The sequence below is a fragment of the Hipposideros armiger genome, unplaced genomic scaffold (genome assembly GCF_001890085.2).
Source record: "Hipposideros armiger isolate ML-2016 unplaced genomic scaffold, ASM189008v1 scaffold_24, whole genome shotgun sequence".
Classification (NCBI taxonomy): Eukaryota; Metazoa; Chordata; class Mammalia; order Chiroptera; family Hipposideridae; genus Hipposideros; species Hipposideros armiger.
The window spans coordinates 3,744,162-3,769,019 of NW_017731374.1; the positions used below are offsets into that span (position 1 = coordinate 3,744,162).

Sequence of the window (24,858 nt, forward strand, 5' to 3'; positions counted from 1 at the left end):
CAGATGAAAAGCAGAGACCAGAAATACTCAGCGATATCCTGGGCTTCCCATACCCCTTTCTGTTCACCTTTCTAATCTCACGTATCTCTCTGCCTTTGGATTCTATGAATCAAGTGTTACTTTAAGTGCCTGTAACGGTGCCTGGCACAGAGTAGATGCTCAACAAATATTTGTTGAATGATGAATAGATTTGCTTTTTGCTTTGTTGGTTTTCTCTACTCTATTTTCCAAAGAAGTCTAACAAAACAAATGGATCCACTGCTTTGTCAAAATCTCTGTCATGAATGGCTAGGGGAAAGCTGGTTCTATTCTCCAACTACAGAATCCTAGAGTTCATCTGATGGTGGGTTCAGTGTGAGAAGAAGCCATCTTCCCTGAGCTCGAAATGTCTGTACTATTTTGGCTGAAAATATATAGGTACCAAAATGACTTTCTGGTGTGTGTGTGTGTGTGTGTGTGTGTGTGTGTGTGTGTGTGTGTGTGTGTGTCTGTTTTAATTTATAGAGGAATTTTAGAAAGCCAGTGGGGGAGAAAAAAGTTACACAGTTTTAGGTAATAGAAGAATTTTGTACCACAAATAATGGCTAAATTGAGAAGAGGCCTCTATATATTTGGAATGTAGCAGGGCAATGAAAAATTTATTTGTTTCTTGATCACTATGAAGAATTCCATGTTTGGCGATCTCTGCAAAACCTTCTCAACAACCTTCTATTATTTAGCTGTGCAGGGTCTCTGTTATGAAGGTCATTAAAAACATTGCCTAAGGAATGTCCTCAGAGTAAGTAGAAAGCTAGCTTTAGAGAATGGAAATGGCACAATCTCTGATAATGCAAGAGTTTTAAGCAATTCTGCAGTGAGACTGCAATATGAAATTCAACCTGTAAAGCATGAGAGACCAGCGGAACAGTATACGATTTGCTGGAAATAAAAATACGAACAACTCTTTGCCGTGGTCTTTCAGAATGTTGTAAGTGTATTTTGTCTCTGACATCAGCTTACATCAGTTCTTTAATCTTCATTTCCAACTTTTTAGCATCAGCTCCATAAAATTCAAAAATCTGTTCACAAATACACAAAGGTAAAATATATATTTAAAAATTTTAAGGGTACATTTTATTTACCACAATGTATCCAAAATATTATAATTTCAACATGTAATTGATATAAAATTATTGATGAGATACTTTATGCTTATTATTCTCATATTGAGGCTTCAAAATCTGGCATGTGCTTTATTTGTTGACTAATTTTATTTTCCTCAAAAACATTTTTTCAGTTACAGTTGACATTCAATATTATTTTATATTAGTTTCAGGGGTACAGCACAGTGGTTAGACATTTATATAATGAATGCAGTGATTCCCCCCTGATTAGTCCAGTACCCACCCGGCACCATTCATAATTATCACAATATTATTAACTATATTATCTATGCTGTACTTTATATCTCCATGACTATTTTGTAACTAGCAGTTTGTACTTCTTAATCCTTTCACCTTTTTCACCCAAGGGTGACATGTTTATTGGTTCAAATATTGCAAAGGTGTTGAAGCTTGAGGAGTTTTGTTTCTGCTTGTAAAATTATCCTCTATTTATTTTCATCATCTGCAAGATACTTTAATTATAAATACTCATTAAATGTATTAAATGCGTGATGTTTTCATTGTCTGGCACCTTTTAAAAATTGTTTATGCCAGTGTTTTGCTAGATTTATATAATTCTCCATAATATTCCTCTAAACTAAGATCTAAAATAATTGAAATGTCTTAGAGCTTTCATCCATTGGCACTGAGGGCTTGTTAATTCATGCACAGGATTTTCTCAAGTCAAATGGCTTGTGATTTCCCATTCCCTGACTTTCGTCTAGGTAATAGAATTGCAATAAATGGCTTTTAAGAAGCACATTTTTCTTTTCAAATGTTCACGTCTCTAAATCAGGATGCATTTCCCAGTGGATGGTGTGGTTTTTTTGGGTACACTTTTCAGTAGTATTTGAAGTCACGGTGAATCTGTCAACAGTGACTTACAGTTGATGAACTAGGGAAGTTAAAGACCTTACTATGCGTTACCCCTTTAGTGCCAATTGGAGAGGTAGTTGGAGGAGGAGGAGGAATGTGGGCAAACTGAGGATGGGATTGGCTGAAGACATGCGTTTCCAGTGAGGGAGATTTCAGCAGCCAAAACATGGTGCTGGGACTTTGGGGCAGGGGTTGGAAAAGTGTAGAACTAACATCAATGCTTAGTGTACAGCAGAGAAGCGGCTATCCCCACATCTAAGAGGAGCTCATAGTCTACTGGTAATGATTCTGCCTCCCTAGGTAGCAGCATCCAGCCTGGGTGCTGCCTGTGGGCATCATGGTTCATTCTATTCCTTTAAAGCAAACCTGTCTTGTGACTCTGTCTCGATCACACTTCACTTACCGGCTCGCCCACGAATCCACTTCTATAACAGCAAATTGTTCTTTTGAGTCTTGAGAATAGGGTTACCTAAGTGTGGGTGCAGAATTTCATGATTTATCTGGGTTGTCTGGTTTGTAGCCATCTCCCCTATATATAGTTCTCTTGGCCTTGGCCACCAGGGGAGGAGGGTGTCAGAAAGGACCTGCGAGAGTCTCTCTCTCCTAAGAGTCAGGCGGCAGCTGGATGGTGGCTCTAGGCAGAAAGAGAGTTTCATAATTCTCTGATGCCAGAGCACGTACCAAGACAAGAAGTCCTGGCAAGAACACAGGCAGGGCATGGCCACCTGAATGGCTGGACTTGGCACGGGGAGCAGGAAAAGGACACTGAGCTTAGCTAAGTGACCAGAGTGCCGAGTCATTGCTGGGGAGGCAGGGACCGCGATGAGACAGACATGCTCCACAAGGCTAGAGGCTGAGAGAGTGGGGCATACTTTTAAAATTCTTTTCACTTGGGGGCAGCAGGACTTCCTAGACAGCTCCATCTGGTCTCAAAGGAGCTTCGTCCTTTGTCCCTAACTAATGCTGGGGTGGAATACGGGGTGTGGAGTGTAGTCTTATTGTGTCTTTCCCTATGGGAATAGGAAGGGCAGGCGTCGCTCTGTCTGTAGTGGCACTGTCTGCAGTCCTTCTCTTGTGGCCCCTGTCCTAGATTCCTCCTGAGTCTCTCTCTTCTACTCCTCTGGGTCAGGAGCAGATCGACTCAAGTGAGGGCACATGTAACAGCCAAGCAGAAGACAGACGGGGGCAAGGAAGGGTCGGGGAGCTCCCAAGGTATGTCTGTTCCCCAGGATCACAGCCAAGGAATCCTACACAGTCCCCTGCCCCCTAGTGGTCTGTAAGAAGGTTATATTACCCTTATGGCAATAACTCCAGTGGATCTGTTTATGTTTGCTTATTTGAGGAACTCCCCTACTGCCAAAGGGCAGTGTGGATCCAAAGAGAGTTTGGGGGCCCCTAAAGAGGGGCTTTTCTTCTTGAAGGAGGCTGGCCCTCTTGGAGGAATGGCACAGGCTCTAGGGGTGTAAGACATAGGAGGGTACGGCCCTGAAGGGAGATTTCCAGGGAGGGGTGATTTCCATGACCATGGAGTTACGACATGCCCATGCTGTGACACCAAGGGCAGCCAGAAGCCACAAGTGCGATAAAAGCCTTGGCTGCTGTGAAATCTGACTCCTCTTCCTTCTAGATGCATTGAACCCAGCACAGGCACCATCACCCCACCTGTTACCTGAGCCAGGTGGCATGTTAAAAATTCATATACACTCAAACAACTGCACACATCGTAAGCATACTGTTTGGAGAGTTATTACAAAAGAGAGCACATCTGCATAACCATGTCCAGATCAAGATATAGAGCATTACCAGTGCCCAGACACCTCCTTCCCAATCACGACCCTGTGCCCAAAGGCAACAACTAATCTGGATTTTTCACCATAAACTAGATCGGTCTGTTTTTGAATTTTTATAAATGGAATTCTACAGTATGAATTGTTCTGTGTCTGGCTTCTTTCACTCAACATGATGCTTATGGGGTTTATGCATCTAGGGGCAGTACATTCACTTTTCAGTGTTTTATAGTATTCTATTGCATGACCGTAACACAGTTTATCCATTCTGGCTATGATCACTAGTGATGCTGGGAGCATTCTTTTCGGTATCTTTGTGGGGACACCTTTGGGGGGCATAGGAACACTCATTTCTGTTGGGCTCTGTGGTGTACCTCGAAGAGGATTACCGAGTTCAGCATCAGAAGGAGACACCCAGCAGGGTTTCAAAGCGATTGCATCAATTTAAAACTCACCAGCAGAGGAGGCATGTTCTGGTTGCCCCACATGCTTGACAACACTTGGTACTGCCAATCTCTTCCATGTTAGCCATGCTGGTGGCTCTAGGTGACATTGAATTTGTTACTGAATTCCATGGATTTCCCTTCATCAACTTTCACCTGGACTTTAATAACAGCTCATAATTTTCCCCTCTGTCTCCAGTCTTGTGCCCCTTAAGTCCCCTCTCCTCCTTGAAGCTCAAAAGCACAACTCCGGTTATCCTTCTTTGTAAATGTTTCTCTATAATCATAAAATCCAAGCTTGTTATAAGGATTCCTTGATTTTGCCCTGTCTACGTCTCCTGCCACTCCCTACTACAAACTCTGAGCTCTAGCAACCCTTGCTAGTTGGATTCATTGAACAAATACGAAAGAGTGCCTACTGTGAGCCAGATATATTGTGAACAAGACAGACAAAACCCCCTCATGGAGTTCATAGTCTACTGGTAATTTCATAATTTTATACTGTTTTTGTATTATTACCAAACGATTCCTGACACATACCCAGGCTATTTTATAACTCTTTGCTTCTTCCCATCTTTCTCACTTGCTAATCTTAGCCATCCTCCAAGATTTAGCTCAGGAAGCCTTCCCTGAAGTCTTTCTCTGTGATCTCAGCACTCTCTATTAAAGAGATGGGAGTTGTACCTTGTTTTTCCTCCCTCTTTTTCATATCTAGCCCCAAACCTTACCCTTAGGTGCTAGGTACACTTAGGTGCTCAGCTTTAGGTCGGAAGTAAGTCGAGCACAGCTGATTTCTGGTCCCTGAAGTAGGAGCCCAAGCCTCTGGGGAAAGCTAAGTTTCAGGCACTAGAAGGCACACACTTCTCATACTCACTGCTAACTATTTTATTCTTTTTCTGTCCAGTTTGCCAGAGGCAAATGGTATATGTGTGTCTGCTTATCTAGCACGGGCTTTGCACACAGGGGCTAAAGGAATGCAGTTAATGAAGGAGAAGCAGCTTACTTATAAGAGCTTATTTCATACATAGCTTTTCTCTTTTTGAAGAGCTATATAATATAGGCAAGGCAACTACTATATTCTTTCTGCCCCAAATGTTTTCTCATTTTGACGTGAATGTTTGGCTGTGTCTCTCAAAGGCATGCTCCACTCTGAAGCACTAGAAGGCAATGTTTACTTCTCTCCTCTCAATGCCTACATTTTTCATTTACTGTTGCTGCCCAAGCAATGATTGCTCATGAGAATGATACGCGTCAGTTTGCAGAGGCCTTTGGGATATGGGCTGACTGTGCATAACAGAACCGCGTATGCCCAACAGTCAGTTTCTAAAAAGAACTTGCATTTGGATCTTTTCAAACATACATAAAAATACACTAATAAAGTGAACTTCCCCATTTCCCCATCACCCAGCTGCAACCAGAGGCAATTTTTTATGCCAGAGACTTTCAATCCCCTACACAAAGTCTATTGCTGTTACTGGGAGAATGCAGAGGGGCTGGAGGCAATGGTCCCTTACCTAACAAATGGACTTCTGAGAGTATAAACGAAGGAGTCTGACTAATGATGCACTCATAGAATAACTGGAATAAAATGCCTTGGCCAGCTGATATGCTATTTGGTTGAATGACTACTGAAGTTACGTTTGGACCAGTCGTATGAAAGTTCAACAATTTTTTAGACATCGGTACTGAGCTAAAAACAACAACATCCTCAAAGCCACAGCAACAATAGCAACACAAACAACAAAGCCTGAACAATCAACCAATGTAAGACATTTTGGGGAAACAAGTTGTAGAAATGTTTGTATGTACAATATAATTGTGTAATTTGTAATAGTGGGATCTTTTTCTTCTTTACGAAGCATTACTAAGGTGGTAAGTCTTATTAATAAGATGGGAGGGACATGTCTAAGAAGAGAACTTTTAAGAGTACCTTAACCTTCTGTTGAAAGGTGGACAGTGTGAATGACGGTTTGTTCCTAATTTGGCGATTTCCCCTGAGTCCACCCAGACCTATTCCTTCCCCAGAACCACCTGCACCACTTTGCAGGTGTTTGCACACTTCCCCTTGAACTTTCACAACATCCACAGCAGGCCTTATATTGCAAGCAGCTTAGTTAAGGCTCTTAGAGTTGAGCCAAACAAAGCAAACCAAGAAGGCGAGGCCTCTTAGACATAGCCTGCTTCAAACAACTTGCATTTATATGGATGTCAATTCAAGAACAGAGCATATAAAATCAATCTACTACCTAATTTTTTTTTCTTCTAATTAATACTGGACTGCTTCTCAAGTTGTCCAAATAGTGAGATGTCAGTCGAATACTAATTTACGTTCATTTTGTTGTAGTTGATTTTGAAACTCGGCCCATATATATATATATATATATATATATATATATATATATATATATATGAGAAGTATAAATAATGACTAAAGTGCTTGTCTCCTTCTATGCTAGGGATTGACAAACTTTTTTGGTAAAGGGCCTGATAATACCTATTTTAGGCTTGGCAGGCCATATGGTCTCTGTTGAAACTATTCAAATCTGTTATTGTAGTGCGAAAGTAGCCACAGACAATGTTTAAACAAATGGGCATAGCTGTGTTCCAGTAACGCTTTATTTACAAAAACTGGTGGAGGATCAGATTTGACCTTTGGGCTGTCGCCTGCCAACCCTTATTCTATGCCATCAACCGAAGGAGACACGTGAATCTGCCTGAGAGCTAGTTCCTCAGGAGGGTGTGGATTTCTGTTGAAGGGGAAAAGGAGCATGAGTCTACTGTGGGAATTCATTTCAAGCCACACTGAGAATAGGAAAAGTGATTTTGGACTCTGGCCGGAGGACATGTCATTCTGCCCTTTACTAGAAGTGGGGGGGGGATGGAACTTTGTTCTTGGGGATAAAAATGATTTGAGGGCCATTTCCTTCAGTGGCATATACTCTCATTCTCATGATTCCACTGGAAAATCTGCTCAACTCTCCAGTGTTTGTTGAAAAAATATGCTTGTTTCCTGCATCCCCTCACCGACTTCTCTCCAAGTTCAGAGGCAAGCTTACCAGTTAAGCCTAGATGAAGGGAAGAGCTCATGCCTATCTTTTCCCTTTTGGGGGTGTTCTGCTCAAGGGCTAGGTCTGCTCTCCTCCCACTGTTATTCCGCTTCTGGAAAGCACATCTGAAGTGGGCCTAAGGTCTGTTTTCTAAAGACAGGTCTCGAAGGCTGTTACCCTCTGTTCTCACTTTTGGGAGCTGGTGGTTATGAAAAGCAGCAGTATCTCCTCCACCTGGGTGGGGCACTGCAGTCCCAGATTCTCCCATAGTTGGGTCATCTCAAGGTTCAGGCTTCAAGGGATAGCAGAAAGTTTGTTGACATGGGTCGAAGTCACGTCCTTCCATTAGCACAAATTAGCATTACTGCTACTTATAATAAAGGTGATATTTGATTTTCCACATGACTCAGGGTAAGATAAGAGTTAACACAGCAGGTCTGGGGGCTTACTACCTGTATATCCCCAAGAGAACCAAGATGGACCCTTCACCTTCCCCCAGGGAATGTGGCCTCCTGCATGTTCTTTGTGTTAGTGGTTGATGATTTTGTTCTATTATATATACCTGGAGTAATGGACCATGACACACTGGTTTGTTAAATTGCTTTGTATGAACATCGATATTGATGACATGTACCTGGTCTTATTGTTGGGGTCCTGTTTCCATTGTTATGGCTGGTTGTGTAGCGGTGGTTGCCTAGCATGATATTGCTATGTGACCAGTCGCCACGTAAAGGCCTCAGACCCTGAGACTCAAAAGGGCATCCCTAGGTAGAGACCTTCCACACATGTCCCTAAAGTTCATTGCTAGAGAGCAGTTACTCTGATGTGTCCTTGGACAAGAAAGAATGTCAGAAGACTGCGCTGGGCTTGTATGGACTCCATCAATGCCTCCATCTTTTTCTGGCCTCTTTTACTCTGCATCCTTGGCTGTAATAAATCTTAGCTATGAGTACAACCTGCTACTGAGTCTTGTAAGTCTTTCTGAAGAATCACCCAATAAAATACTCCTATATTTCAACAATTTAAAATTCAGAGAATGGGGCTGGGACTAGGGTGTAAAATTTAAGTGATGCCAGGAACTCTGTGATCAAGATAAATAATATTTTAACAACTACATGAAAAAGTATTAAAAATGAATGCAAAAATCCCTGAAGAAGAAAACATCAAAAATTCAAATAAAGACAGGATTCCACCCTAGACTTGCAATTTCCTGCCTCACTTGACTCACCCTAATCCCTGCCCTGGAGAAATGAGGCACCCAAGTAATTACAACCTTTCAGTTGCTAAAGCCAAGAGCAGCACCTTTGGCAATGGTGCTAAAGGTTGCTAAATGGTGGCAGTTGCTCCACTTCCCTCACTCAAGTCTTCCCTCCTCCAGTCAATTAATCTTTGCTGATGTATCAGCTGCTATGGGGCTGATATGTAACACCTGTTAGGGATCCGCAGTCTCTCAAAACCTTTATTTCTAAACTTGTATTTATTTATACATTTTCAGGAAGATAAGTGTACAGGTAGATCCTGGAGCTCTAAGATCAACTACACTTTATAGTGTGTACAAAGTCCAGTGCTAGGCAGCTTATATACATTATTGCGAATTTTCGTGACAACCATTTAAAACACATGATAGAGTCACTATTTTGCAATGTAGGAAACTGAACCTCATGGTGGTTAAGGCACAATGCCAACATCACCCACTAGTAAGAGGCGGACATGGGGTTAACCTACAGCTACCTGACTCCAGAGATGGCAAAAACTAGCTGCAGACACTCTTGGCAGGCAGAGGAGTGGAGATGGGGGATGGGGTGGTCAAGTACTGTTTTTTATGAACTTGAGCAGCGGCATTTGGGAGGGTGATTTTCCAGGGACCACCATCTTTCTCACTTCCTACCGTCTCACCTACTGTCTCTGCCTGACCCTTGGAGACACTGAGGTTGTGACCACTGCTTCCAACACTGTCCTTCTTTTAGCACACAATGGTGCCACCTTCTTGGGATTCTTTTCACCTCTGTACCTACTTCAAGGAGGGTACTTGCTGGAAACGACTTCCATGACCTCCGCCAGAGTCCTGCACTTCACAAGCATAAGGGCAAGAGTATCCTCCCAATTAATATGAGAACTCAGTTCTTTTCTTAATTATTCATTTGTGAATAATTCCTTATTAGCATCTATGTACCCATATACCATCACTCTCATGAGTGGACTGAAATGCTTTGGGAAGCCATTTTATTCTCATATCAAAGAATGAAAGATGGAACCAACTGTTGCCAGTGGTTTCACCTTTAAGCAGTTGGCCAAGGCTTGCAAAGTCTTTGTTACTCTACCCTTCCCCTACTCCACAGACATACACTAACTTTGATCTGGAACCAAAGTTATTAACCAAGGGGATCCAATGATGGGCTTTAGAGGCTCACTGAATACCCTAATATTATATACATTTTTCAGTTTATGTGCATTTTTCTGAAATTGTTTATTGTCTTTATTGGATTTTAAGAGGGTCTATAGACCAACTTTATGAACTACTTATAATAAAGTACATTATAGTATGCCGGTTACAAAAACCAGCTAAAGTTTTGGATGCCCCACATGGAAGGCACAATAGGAATGCATTTAAAAAATTTTTATCCACAGTTAATCTTACTGGAACATGATGTGAGGTCCCAGATAAAAATGCTAAGGAACATATCAGGAAGGAACAAACCCACCTTATATATATATATTACCTGGAATTTGCTTTGGCTGTCCTGTGCTCTACAACTGTGAAACAATTGCAGCTGTTGTTTACAGTGCATCTCTGCCAGATGTTCCTCCAGCCTCTGCAGGAAAGCTTCCAGCACTGGGGAATGCACACTGTGTACTATGGCCCTAGGTCATGGTTATGCAGCTTCATTTGTTTTAGTTTTTTTTAAGTTTTGTTTACATTCTATATATCTTAACAATATATGAAACGAGCTAGAATCAAGAGCCAGACAGAATAACAAAACCACAAAAGGATGACACCATGTGGGGATGGTAGTTTGGGAATGCCAGGGAACTGGCAAAGGGAGGATACTGTATTTGAGCAGTGGAGGTAATCCTGAGATGCTTGGCAGCAATGGAACAAGAGAAACACAAGGGATTCCCTAAGTCTTCTGATCAAATGCAAGGGAGCAGAGCATATTTTCAAGGGAGGCCAAGACTCTCCAAAGTCTGTGTCTCAGGAGGAACTATCATCAGGCTTTTGTACAAGGCACATTTAAAAGGCTTAATGGACAGTGGCTCTTTGCCAGGGGATAGAGGGCTGGAGCAAAATGAAAAGCAGGCAATCAAGATGTGGTGGGTGGAATGGACTTCCAAAGAAGAAAACATCCTTATTTCTGAGCTAGAAGAGGAGAAGATAATAAAAGATGACAAATAAAGAATGTGATGTGTAGGTGGAGGAGGTTGAGGGTGCATATGTTAAACAGCTTCCATTTTCAAGTAAAAACTTAAGAGAGGAAATAGGTAGCCTTGTTTTTTTGTAAATATTATTTAAATCTATTGCACCAATTATATCACAGCAAGCACATACGAACAAGCAGAAGCTGAATATTAAATTCTACAGCTAGCATATCAAGGGCTTTCATTCTTTATATTGCAGACAATCTTTACAAAGTTTAAGCATGATTTTTTAAACATATATATTCCTCATAACACTTTTTAATCGCATACTATATCATTGGATAGATGCATCATAAATCAATTAGACATTCTACTAAAAAAAAGGAATTTAGCTTGCCTCCATATTTTATTAGAAATAATACTACAATTACTATACACTTAGCTGCTTATTTTTTCTTGAGGTATAGCTGTAGCAAAAGTTCCCCAGAGTGGAATGAATCGTTGTGTGAAAGGGAATTAAATATTTCTCTTAAGTGTGTTGCAAAACAACCTTTCATAAGGTACATACCATTGTCAATGCTCCCAGCCATATATGTTTCCATTGAAAATTACCAGTTTCGCCACACGCCAAGTATTCTGGACATTTTATTTCATTAATCTTCAAGATAACAACTATCGTACCGTACTGAGCACTTAAGGTATGTCAGGGTGGGTCAAAAAACTTTAGTCAACGAGCTCACGTTTTTACGACAGTGAAACTAAGATACAAAGAGGTTGCTAAGGAAACTGCTAGGAAATGGCAGATCTGGTATTTGAACCAAGGCAATCTGAATCCAAACCTGCATGGTCAACTATTACACTACATTGCTTTGTGATGGTTTTTGATTCATGTTTCCCCCAAGTGTTGTTAACAACTTGTATACATTTGTGTGAGAATTTTATCATATCCTTTTTTGTAAAGTCCTTTCTAAGTGCTTCTGACACAGACAGAGATAATAGAGGGCTATATCTTATGGATTTGGACCTCAGATGGTCTGAATGGGAATATTTATTATAATTCATGCATTTTTTACTCTTTGCCAATATGTAAAATTCAGAAATCAAGAATTACATTGCTAAGGATTACAAATAAATGCAATTGTTTCATCCATCCAGGATAACCCAATGTTTTTTAGACTCTGATGGTTTTATAATCTATTACAATTCTGCCAGTTACCATGGAAACATACCTTTTTGGCTCGCTTGAACATCTGAAATGTGGGTATTGCTCTGATATTATAAGTTTGGGCCAAGTCCTGGGAAAGAAAAGAAATGGCATGAAGTCACAGTTTTGATCTTCTCTCCCTGAACCAAGTACGGTACTTGGTGACTTCTCAGGAGGCATGTCTGAAAGCTTAGGTACAGCTGACACTTTACAGGTTCTCCTGTCAAGAACTTTTCTAACATATCCTCAAAGCCTCCAGGGATGTTGCAATAGAAGATGCCTGTTCCCAGCATCCCTGAGCTTTCTCACTCCAGAGCTCTAGAAGAGGGGTGAGAGATGAAGACCAAAACAGAATGAAGTACTCAATGAGTTCTATTTAAAAGAGCACGTGAAAGATTGCAGAGGGGCCTTAGTGGAACCCAACATGGAGAGAAAACATTGCAAAAAAAAAATTTAGAAAGAGTAAAGGTATCTTTATAACTCACACTTGAGACAGTGGGGTGATACAGTAAGGCTTACATGTTTCTTTTTCATTTTAAGCCTTATTCCTCTTCACTTGCCATCTTTGTGAAAAATTTGAAGCCAAAAGAATAGAAAAAATTTAAAATTTTGATTGTTTTAATCCATTACAATCTGCTTTCAATTGTGTTTTTCTTTATCTTGTTTAGGAGTTAAAAGAAAACTAGCCACCCATAGGATCAATAGAATTGGACTTTTCTCTGTAGTATACTTATCACTTATCTTCCCCAGCCACATAGAACACACACACACATACACGCACATGCACACACACACACACACACAAATTATAATTTTTCATATGACAACAATGACAACAACTAATACATAAATTCCTACTATGAAATAAAATTGTGCATTTTATTTCACCTTAAAAGACAAAGAGTGATAATCAAAATGGCAAACAATAATGTATTGGTGAGGATATGGAGAAATCAGAATGCTCATGCATTGCTAGTAGGAATGTAAAATGGTGCAGCCACTTTAGAAAACTTTAGAAAACAGTTTGTCAGTTCCTCAAAAAGTTAAACATAGAGTTACCATACGACCCAACAATTCTACTCCTTGATATATACCCAAGAGAAATGAAAACATTAAAGAGCAGAATGGGTGCATAACAGATTTTTTGTTATTCTAAAGCTCCAATTCAATCTAATGTATACATAGGGTGCAAGTTATTGCTATTTTCCTTATTATGCATGAACAAAGGTTAGGAAGAATCATTTTGTAGACATACTGTGTGTGTTAATGAGGCACAGTTTGATTGAGGACATGAGGCTGATTATTTTGGGGGTGGGGGGTAAGGTGAAGAAGGAAAGCTCTGGGGACAGGAAAGAAAATGTCCTGGAATTTCCTGTGATGTTGAAAAAACTCCCACAAAAAGCACAATGCACAGCAAGTGGAAAACAAGATATATTAACATGTCTGTGATGCATGAGTCAGAAACTGATTAATAAGCTGTTACAAGGGTGAAAATCGTTTTTCATCTTGGACCCAACTCCACCCAACTGGTGTTGTCTGCCTCAAGCAACTCTGTTGAGCAGATTTCCGGGGCAGAGTCCAAAGCAAGTGGTGAAGAATGTTGGGATTGATTAGTGAAGGTTGCCATAGCGTGGGAGGGAGGGCAGAGGAGCAGTGAGACAGCCATGTATTCGCTGCCTGTTTTTTTGTTTGTTTGTTTGTTTTTTCTTTTTTAACTAATACAAAACATACAAGATCATTGTGAAGGATTTTAATAGAGTTTATCAGAAAAAGTCGTGAAATTCTACTTGACTCAAATGGATCATAATCATTGAGACATTGCCTTCAGATTTTCTCACCTACACGGAAAGATTGAAGATGCTTACCTGAGACTCGTCCACATCCACGTTAGCAAACATTACATTTTGGTATTGTAGAGTCATTTCCTTAAAAAGAAAAGAATACAAATTATTCCCTATTACCTTAGTGTCCTTGTTAAATTACACACTGGAAGTATCCTTTGGCAAAAACAATAAGGTTGTTAAAGAGAGCTAAGCATCATTTGGCGTTTTCACTGCTGCCTAGAACTTGAAGCACCAAAGCCAAATGTCAGATGATGCCAAGGTCAAGCAAAGGTCAATGGCAGAACCAGCGTCCAAGGAACCCAACTGAAGATTAGAGTTTCAAAGTTGGACATAAAACACAAAGTAAAGAAATGATGCAATGAATGTGGTGGACTCAGACTTACCTGTGGGATGGAGGAAGAGATAGTGGCTTCTTCCTGGTGGGGAGTCTGTCTTTAGTGGTCTTCAAAATACAGACATCTCTGAACCAAAAACTCAAACTCTGCCTTTACCTTCTCCTCTTGCCACACTTTTTGGGAGGTGGTGGTGGTAGAAGGCTCTTATGGCTGAAGTGATAATAAAAATATTTGTGCTAACCATTAGCCTAATTGCTTTCTGCCCCCATTGCCATCTTTCTGTGCTTTACTGTGTATTGAAACTGGGTTTTCCAGGATCCTTTGTCAGCTGTCTTCCAGTTAGGTGCTGCCAGTGGGAAGCATTTACAGGAAAATTGAATGTGGGAGGCCGGAAGAAGCAATTTTCTTCTGCTTCTCTTTTGTTCTGGAAGCATCTTTGGCAGTGGAGGTGAATAATGGTGTTAGTAATGCGCCTGGGGGTTCGTGATTGCAGCAGCAGCAACAGCCTGCAAATGTCATCTCCTGGGTTTTATTTATATTTTTCAGACAGCTGTGTTCTTACTTTAAGGATATTTAGTAGCATATTGATTTGTTTGCTTTTACATCATATTTCAAGCATATCCAGTGATCTATTCCAAATGAGACTCCTCTCTCTGATGTAGGATATTCTGAGCTTGGCCAAGTGGAGACAGTAACAGATGCAGCTGTCACCAGGGGCTGCTCTCGCAGAGAAGCAGGAGAGACACGACATGGAGTGAGTAGGGTTCTTTCCAGTTGTTTTTCCATGGATAGTGACTGAAGTGGGGGTTCCTTCTTCAGAGACTAATCAAGATGATGAAATTGGAGGATAATAGACACAAAAGCCTTTGGAATTTCAGACAAAAAAAGAAAAAAGATGCTGATTTTCATTGGAAGCATATCTATGTGTAGCAGGAAAATGGTGTCACCCAAGAACTCTTGGGCAATTGACTTGTACTTTTCAAGTTTGAATATATAAGGATGTTCCCCAGTAGGAGTCATGGGAAAGGATTTGACCTGTGTGGACACCTAATTCCCAGGATCTGTTCTATTTATGAAGTTTTCAGAGCCTCCCAAGTCTGCCAGGAAATGCACAGGGACGTGGCAGTTATTTCTGTAGCAAGTAGTAGCCAGTTGATATGGTACAGACATGGGTTTCTTGCTAGGTTGGAGTTCCTTACTGGGCATTGTCTTCCTTTGCTATCCCCACTCTATCCATCTAGGACTCCCCTCCCCCCAACAACAACTCTTTCTTCTGCTCTTCCTCATATATAATCTGTTACTGTTGGGTCACCTATTCTGTTGATCTTAATTATAAAATGTCTCCTGAATTTGATCTTTTCTTTTTCCCCCCAAAACCACCAAATCTCCAAAACTGAACTTGTTCATCTTGGGTTACTGGCCTTCAGTCTTTCTAATCCATCCTTAAACAACACTGCCAAAAGTATTTTCTAAAACCCACTCATGATCATGGTAAAACCCTTCTTAAAATTCTTCTGACTCTACAGCAACTCATTAAGTTATAACACAAGGTCCTTCCTGATCTGGCCTCAGCTTCCTTTTTGCAGCTCATTTGTTGCCACTTCCACTGTGTATCCTGTAAGTTAGCCTCACAAAATAGTACTTGCCTTTGCATGATCACATCATGCAATTTCTCAACAAATTTACAACCTTTCCTTTTCCAGAAATGCTCTTTCTGGGTTTCTATGCCTGGTGACCTTTTTAGCCCAGGGTCAGCACACCCTGTAAACCAAAGCCAGCTCTCCACATAGTCTTGTAAATAAAGTTTTATTGAAATACAGCATACCTATTCATTTGTGTATGGCCAATGGCTGCTTCTGTGCTGTAACAGCAAAACTGAGTCGTTATGACAGAGATCATATGGCTTGCAAACCTGAAAATATTGGTTTTCTGGTGTTTTACAGAAAAAGTTTGCTGACCCCTGCTCTTGGTCATCAAGGCCTATATCAAACGGGACTGTAGAATTTACTTAAGGCTTAAAGTTTTCAATCACTTCTTAAAAATCTCATGTTCTTATAATTCACCTTTTTCCTTGTTGCAGTGCATCCTTCAGCAGAGTCTCTGTGGAGAGTAAACTTTTAGTTTTTGAGTGTCTGAAATGTCTTGAATTCTTCCCCCTCCTTGAACAACGGTTTAGTTAGCTAACTTTAATTCCACCTTCCTTCAGAGCTGGGAAAAGAAAAAAGATTCGTTGGACTCCCTTGCAGCTAGAGTTCTGGATGCACTTTTTTTTTTTACCAGTGAGGTGCATGCAGGTGAGTCTTAGAAGAAAGAAGCTACTTTTTAAATTTTTTTTTATTTGGATGCTCCTGCTGGAAAGCAAGACTTTGGGTATCGAAAGGTAGTTGTGCTGGAGGCAGGAGCAGCCAGCAGGCTTAAGGATCCAGTGTCCACACATCAGCTTCCCGGATGTCCAGAAACAGCTGTGGCAGCAGTAGCTTCCGGTTTCTGGTTCTGACTCCCTGACTGCTGCTTTGTTGGGATATATATTTTTTTCTCTCAGGGGTGGCTCCCATCTTCCCTCACTTCTGAATATGGCAAAGTTAGGATTCCTGTAGGTGGGTCCTTGGCGTTCTGATAGAGTCATTCATGGAGTCCAGGCCTGCACCCATTCATCCAGTCTTCCAGTGAACTTATAAGCATTAAATTCCTTGTATCAAAATTCTTTTCTGTCTAGTCTAACTTGGTTTCTGTTTCCTGCTTTGATCTTTGGCTGAGAAAGTGACCTAGAGCAAGTAAAGCTTTTTTCTCCAATCCCCTATGTACTTACTGTGAGTTTTCAAAAAAAATTTACATACATGAATACATTTGCTTGCAAAAGTTTAAACATTACAAGAAAAATAAAGCAAAACATGAATTTCTCCCATTCACATGCTTGCCTCAATTTTCACTCCCTTTCACAGAAAAAAAAACATTGTTTGATATGCATCCTTCTGCTCCCCTTTGTCTACATATATGTATATATATGTTTATGTATATACACACATACATATATAGTTACACACATCAGTGTCTGTTTGTATGTATCTCTGTTTTACATAAATGGGACCATACTGTTTAAAGATATATGGGTCTCCTTGATTCTTTTTAACATCTGAATAGTATTTCACAGTATGGGTGAACCAAAGTTTATTGAAAAACTATGTTTGCAATAGTCTGGATTGCAACAGAAAACAGATGGCATATTCAAATTAGGATAATTCAGGGAGGTTTATTTCCAAAGGGCTAACTATAACCAAATACAAGTTAAAGATGGATGTAGGAATAGCCACAAGAGTGTGGACATAATAGCAGCCGAGTTAGGACTTGAAGGTATGAAGGGAGGGAGAGGTTACCAAGCCTTAGATCCCACTGTCCTTTATGAAAATGCCTCTTGTTGGCTGTTGGAATCTGATCAGCTTTGACTTCATGGCATGGGAGTATATTTATACTTCTGAAGCTGTACACTGGTGATTCTCTTCAAGTTTTAAGTGTCAGAATAAAGGGCCTATCAGATATTAAAATGTCCATCTGAACAGTCTAAGAATTTTAGGCATAGAATGGATGTTGAGATGTCATATAGCCAATTTCTCTATTTGAATATAAGTTTATTTTAAATTAAAGGTCAACAGTTGTGACTGTGGTTAGAATTAATTCAGCTGGATTCAAGGGTTAAAGTAAAATTAAGTTGAAATGTTAGAAACCTCGCTGAAAGCTAAACAGAGTATTTTCATTTGTGTGGAGGAATCAAAACTTTATATTTGAAGGAATAGATTTCACAAAATTGACAGTAAATGTAAAACTTTTGCCCAATAAAGAGAAATGAAAAGAAAATGCCCTGAAGTTCTTTCTGCAGTATGTTATACCAAAAATAAATAAGTAAAATGGTGAAAACTTTTCAATGGGGCAATAGGAAAATTAACTAGATAAAACATTGTAAACACATTAAAATTATAATCTGGAGAATCTACAAAAATATGAACCAATGTGTATGTGGAAAAAGATCTGAATATAAATATATGATTATATTCTACTAAGTAGAATATTTTAGTAAAATATTTTATAAAGTAGATCAAAGATACAAAAGGAATATGTAAGACATATGATTTGTTCTCATAATAGGGCTGAAGGATGAGAGGTAGTTTCTTTTTTTACATTATAGTTAAAAACAAGTATCATGTTATCTGAAATCTATTCCAATATTTACAAAAAGAACCGTTCTGTATTCTGGAACTTTAGTAAAATGTAATTATTATGAATAATCTATTCACTTGTATAATTGTACTCTTCTGTACATATTGATGTTCCTTGCAGAATTATGCACAAACAGGAAGTATTAATCTTTTGGGTTTGGGGTGTGTACTAATTATCTAATTAGGTCTGGTATATTTTCTTCAGGCTAATCAAGATGCTTCGAAAAACTATGATTCCATAATAGTTCATAAGGGTCAAACGTTTAAGATTTTCTGAGAAAACTCTTTGGGGACTTTAAATCCTTTTAAAACTATGAAACAGAGATTGATGATACTTACTTGAACAAGAGGACAAATCTTTTTGCAAGCACCACACCATTTTGCCGAAAATTCTACCACCGCAAGTCTGCATCCAGCAGATTTCAAAAATTTTTTGAATTCATCCTGAATCAAGGACAGAAATGAGGAAGTGTGCATAATCACTGAATCTCATCAAGACTTGCCAAGGATCAAGTGACAGGTTAGTTCTTAGAAACCTTAACCAGGTGCCCCACCTCACTGTTCTCCAGGTGACGCAATCTTTCCTAAATGTTCCTGAGGTCATATATATTTATCTTTTTTTTTTATGGTTACCTTTTTTGTGTGTTTATTTACTTATTATTATTTTAAAAACTTTTTCAATTACAGTTGTCATTCAGTATTATTTTCTATTAGTTTCAGGTGTATAGCACAGTAGTTAGACATTTATATAATTTATGAAGTGATCCCTCCGATTAGTCTGGTGTGCACCTGGCACCATACATAGCTATTACAATATTATTGACTATATTCCCTATGCTGTATTTTACATTCCCATGACAATTTTGTAACTGACAATTTGTACTTTCTTAATCCCTTCTCCTGTTTCACTCAGCCCCCCCCAAGCCCCCTCCCATCTGGTAACCATCAGTTAGTTCTCTATATCTATGAATATCCCTACTTTGTTTTTTTGTTGATTTTTTTCTTTAGATTGTACATATAAGTGAGATAATATGGTATTTGTCTTTCTCTGTTTGACTTATTTCACTTAGCATAATACTCTCTAGGTATTTATCTTTGTAGGTACACACAAGTGATGATAAATCCACATACACAGTATCAAGAGTCTATTTACCAGATATGGTTGGTAATGGTTGCTTACTTCTGGGAAGAAACTGAGATTGGCTAATGAGAGATGAGGGGTGGAGGGTGAGGGTGAATAGTTGCTCATCTATATTTGATTGTTTTAAACAAGGATGTAAACACGCATTCACAGTGAAATTTAAAAGAAGAAGAACTAGTCTAACACCTTCAATCGCTTCTTGTTTTTGTTTTGTTTTTAGGGCATGATCATTTTTAAAACTATCAGCAAAACCACACATTTAAGGATTTGACCTGCTTCCTGATCAATCTCTTAAGTGACTTTTCCATCAACTGTCCTTATCTTCTAAGTAAAGTAAGGTTCTCCTTCCTGGGACTTCAAATCACTGCACCTATATTTGCTTGCTTTATGAACAGTGACTATCCTGCCTAAGTTATTTCATGCATGATTTATCTCCCCAACAAACCCCTACAGAACTCAAACCTGATTCACTCCTGTACCTCCGTGGTCCCTCACTGGCACATGATAAGAGCTCATGGAGTGTTTAGTTGATGGATGAATGATTTGCTAATATACAGTGTTCTGTTCAAGATTTATTTTTCCTTTTCCGATTGGAATTACAACCGTGATAGCTAGCTTACTCTGTGCATGGTATTCTCGCCTTTCACCTTTACAACCACCCTGTGGAGTGGGTATTATTAGTATTATCTCCATTTTACAGATGGAAAATGAAAGCTCATTGACGTTCTCCTGGTCAACCAGCTGGTGAGTGGTGTATTTGGAATTGCTAACCTAGGCAGCCTAACTCCAGGGTCCATTGCCTTAAATACTTACACAAAGTCATCTCCTGTGTTCTTCCTAGTAATGGGACGTACTTGCCCTCTCATTGGCTCCAACTGTATCTCATAGTCATCCCTTGGCCAATCAGTAAGATAGGAGATGGAGTCACTAATTGGATTAAGTCAAGCCACGCCTACCATTAGAATTAGGAATGTGGCTAATTTCATACAAATGGCATACTCTTCTTTAATAGGGGAGTCTTGACAATTAGGTTGGTTGCCCTTTGGTTTAGTTTCAAGCAGGTGAAACTGATGGCTCAAAGACGATACATTCTCTTCCTTTGCCAATGTTCCTCTAGTGTAGGAGGTAATTAACTTGTCAGAGAGCCATGCCAAGCCTCCAAGTCTCACTTGCTTCTGAAGTTATAAGGTAGATGCCATCCTCACAAGCCCCCAGCACCTTCCATGTCTCAGTAGTGGTGAGGGTATAAATTGGCCTCTTGGGACTGATTTATGAAGTGAATTTGACTTGGCTAAGTTCTCTGAAGGGAATAATCCCATAGTGTATGTATTCAATCAATATGTACCTACTACAACCTGCTCTATGCCAGGTACTGGATACACTGCTAGGACATAACTGTGGTCCAAAAAATCCCAGACTAAACACGCCCCGCCTTTATGGAGCTTACATTTTAGAGGAGGAACTGATGGGAAGATCCATGGTAAGATCAGTAAGTAAAATACGCAGTGTGTTAATGGTCGTTGCCAATAAAGCAAAAAGGGGAAAATAAAGTGGGAATAAAGGATGGGAGCTGGATTACAGATGTAGCCTGGGTGGCCAAGCTCCACCTCAATGAGAAGGAGCATTTGAATAAAGACATGAAGGAGACAACACGCCCTCAGAAGAGGCCTCTGACAAGAAGATGCAGAGGGCTTCTCAGAGGATGGGTGATGCTGTGAGATTCTAGAAAATTTTAAAAAGCAGCTCCCAAAGCATTAGCAAATGTGTGCTATATAAAACCATTTGCTTATATCAAAGTTACGTGGCAATGCTTCCTTTCAGTCTGGTCAGTCTTATTTTTCTGACTTATGTACAGCTGCATTTGGGGAAAATGTCAAAAGTCTAAATCTGAAGGAGCTGGTCGCCCAGGCCCTATGCCTTCCCCCTTCTCTCCAGCGCCTGGCCTTACTGTGGTGAAGCCTGGCATCAGAATGTCCGGATTCGAATGCCCACACTGCCCTTGAATGACGTAGGACCTTAACCTCTTTTTTAGAGGCAATTTCTTTTTTTTTTTTTTAATAAATAATTGTCCCTGGCCTATATCTGTATTTAGATTTGTTGTGGTGGTAACATGGGGCAATGGATAGGAAGTAGCTTTATAAAATACCACCTAAGGAATTGTTACTATGGGCCATCATAGTAACAATTTTCCTCCTCCATTCCAAAGGCATGTCTGGGGTTTCTGTTCTCTTTCCCAGAATAAGAGAAATATGTGAACTCTTTTACGTCCATAGATTTTCTCCAGGTACAACTGAGATAGAACCAGTGGGATCAGGTACAGAATGGGATATGTTAGGAGCCGGCCTGGATCCAGTGAGAGTCAGAGCAAGAAATGAGAATCCAGGAGGAACAAAAACGCTTTTTGATCAATTTGTCCCTAGACAGCGCCATCCCTCAAGAAATAGTATGAAAAGCAAGAATTTAAAAATCTCCCCTGGCTACAAAGCAACAGGGGAGTACTGGATGTAGGAACTAATTCTTAAAATCTGTTCTCAAGATGGTCTTTTTTGAAATATCCAATGAAGCCACATAAATACTTGCCATGTCTTTAATAATGTGCACCATGATTTACACCTGGGAATGGCTGATGAAACTCTCCTGTTGGTTCTGTTGCTTCTCTGTGACTGTCTCTTATTAACGATAGGATCCTAGTTGGAAGACAATAGTAACTTCTCTATGACATCATTAAACATGACATCTCAGAATGTAGAACTTTGGGAGATGTGGAGATAATTTCACTTTTATGCCATGACTAGTCAGTCAACATGCGGTCAGCCAAGAATCAGCCAACTGCAGAATCAATGATGTGTCTACTTTTGATCTATCACCTATTTCCATGCACCGCTTCCGCACCCCCCCCCCCCCCNTCTGCACCTAAGATAACATCTTAGGAATGTCAGTAATCCTTTTTCTGGACCAGAGCTGGAAACTGCAAAATTCCTCATTATCATGCTTATCTCCTGATTGCCATCTCTTTGTGTAAAAAAAGCTAACTGTTAGCTCTCCTGCACCCACCTATGTAAAAGAAGTCCCTGTCTCTCCAGTTTACTTTTATCCAATCCCAGAGGTGTCCCATCCTGTCGTCGTCGTCGTCGTCTTCCCCCCCACCCCCACCCCCCGCTTTGCTTTCTCTCACCCCCTTAATCTGTCACCAATGGATTTCATGTAACCATCCTTCTTTGATTTTATGTGTAAAATAAACTGCAAACTGCCATTTTGCGGAGCATTTTCTCAATCTGTTGAGATTTGCTTCCCAGCAATTGTTGACAGTTTGGTTCAAATAAACTCTTATAAAGTTTTCTCTTAGGCTGGATATTTTTCGTCAACAGGAGCAACAACAACAAATTTGAGCAATAGCAGAATTCTATAATAAAACAAAAATAGCAAAATCCTTCTTCCTGGTTTTTCCACGCTTCCAGTCAGATCCCCCAGCATGAGATCCCTGCCTTTCCTTTCTGTACGTGTTAGATAAAGCACAAAATACAACCATTTCTTGTAGAGCCATAGACCAGGTTGGTTCTTGTAGCAAATATCTGTCCGTTGCCTCCCCGCCGCACCTCTTTACTCCACTTTCCACCAAAAGTACACTGATTTTTTTATGGACAAATTCATTCCCCCTCCATTTTCTAGCAGCTATGCAGTTAGTATGGGATTAGTGTAACCCTAAACTGAGAGTTAGACCCTGATTACCTTAATCCAGCTAGCATTCCTATCTTCAGGCAGAGAGTTAATGAAGAGAGCAAGAAAGCCAGAGGAAGCAACTCCTAGCACTTATGACAGTGACTAAAATGTTCTCTGCAACCCCCCCCTCCCCCCGCCCCAATCTGGATACAAACAAGAAGATGCTGGCTGGCAGCTGTTATAAAACACACAGAATCCCTGTCTTTGTTTAAGGCCAGTATTTCAGAATGCAGGGAGAAGACAGAGAGAAAACCTGGCTTTGGTGAGTCCTTGATTCACTGGAGTAAGTGTGGCCAGAAACTCAGTCTAGGTCTGGAGTTTTCATTTCCATAGTCAGTAAATTTCCTTACAGTTTAATTGGCCGCAGTTGGGATTCCTATTTCCTTGGAAACCATTCAGGTATAATATAGAAATTTCTCCACTTGGGTCAAATTGCAAGAATTATGACTTATTATAACATCATTATTGATATTTAAAAATTTCTCACCTAAGGTCCATGATAATAGAGCAACATTTAACTTTAGGATCAAGGACATTAACTTCTGGCCTCCAGTATGTCCAGGCTCAAAATATTCATTAGTGCCCTGAAATGTCCATTACCAACAGGCATTCCGATGATCTAAATTTGCTTCCAAGCCTCCCTGTCTAAGATTTATCAAGGGAGAGCATGAAAAGAAAAGGAGCTTTGGACTTAGACAAAAGTTATTTTTCCATTTTATGACATGTGAAAGGCACTAAACTTGGATAAGATAACCTGGCTTCGGATCTGAGTGCTGCTATTGTGTGAGATATTGAGGAAATGATTGCTTATCTGTGCTTCTATTTCCTAATCTGTGAATTGGGGATAATGCTCATTTCATAGGGACATGGTGAGAATTAACAGATACCCAGACATCTAGTCAAGTGTGCACAATTCTTAGCTGAAGTCAGCAAAGGCATGCATTCCATTTTGACTTTCCAAGTTTGTATTTCAGAAGGAGCTTTCTTATCGCTTAAAGAATAGAAAGCAAGCAGCAATTCAATGTACTCTGTTCTGTGCTGGTAGAATCTAGGAAGGGAAAGCAGCAGAGGCGGTAGCCTAACTGTCCACAAGCCTTTGATGCTACTCCATGTTGGCCATAGCATAGTTTTGGCCAACATTTATCAACTGAAATATTTTAGGAATAAAAAAAATACCTCTTACTCATCTTGAAAAGAGTTGTAAGTCCTGGCAATACCGGGCCTTGAGTCCTGTGTGGCATGGTAGCTGTCAGGTGCAGAGATGGTGGCTGCCCCTCTGGAGGGGGGCAGCCTCTGTCCCCACGATCTCTAGTGGCTTCAAGAGGTGGAGTGGCAAGATGCCATTTTTTGTGAGTGTGCAGCTATTTTTCTTTGATTATAATAATAGGAATTTGAAGTATTTCTAATGCCTTTGTCCACTGTCTATCTTATTCTTTTTTCTTTGCCTCTGTGGTGCTTTACTTATTTCTATGACTTGCCTGGCTTCTGTTGGTATTTGAATTTCAGAGCCCTGATTTAATTCACAGCCAGGAATTTAATTCATGGTTATATAGTGATGATCTTATCATCCCCTTTTACTCCTAATTTTTTCTGTTTTTCATCCAATAAAGAAAGATGGATGTTGACACATATCTTCCAAGCCCCCAGTTGAGAGCCACTGTTTAGAAGAGTGGACTTGGTTCCAGGCTTCACTTTCATTGACGTTATCTTACAAGTATCCGGTTCATTAAGGGGATTGTGTCCACTCTGCA

At 40.0% G+C, this 24,858-nt stretch overlaps 1 protein-coding gene across 1 annotated transcript; it reads right to left on the minus strand.

Moving 5' to 3' along the window:
* Positions 1–984: 984 nt before the first annotated feature.
* LOC109379280 (thioredoxin domain-containing protein 8) lies at positions 985–19,903 on the minus strand. The gene is made up of 5 exons (XM_019635788.1): positions 19,850–19,903; positions 18,586–18,690; positions 13,722–13,781; positions 11,882–11,947; positions 985–1,058 (listed from the first exon to the last, which is right to left on the minus strand). The coding sequence occupies exons 1-5, from the start codon at positions 19,901–19,903 to the stop codon at positions 996–998; spliced, it is 348 nt and encodes a 115-aa protein (XP_019491333.1). The 3' UTR covers positions 985–995.
* Between the last annotated feature and the right edge of the window lie 4,955 nt (positions 19,904–24,858).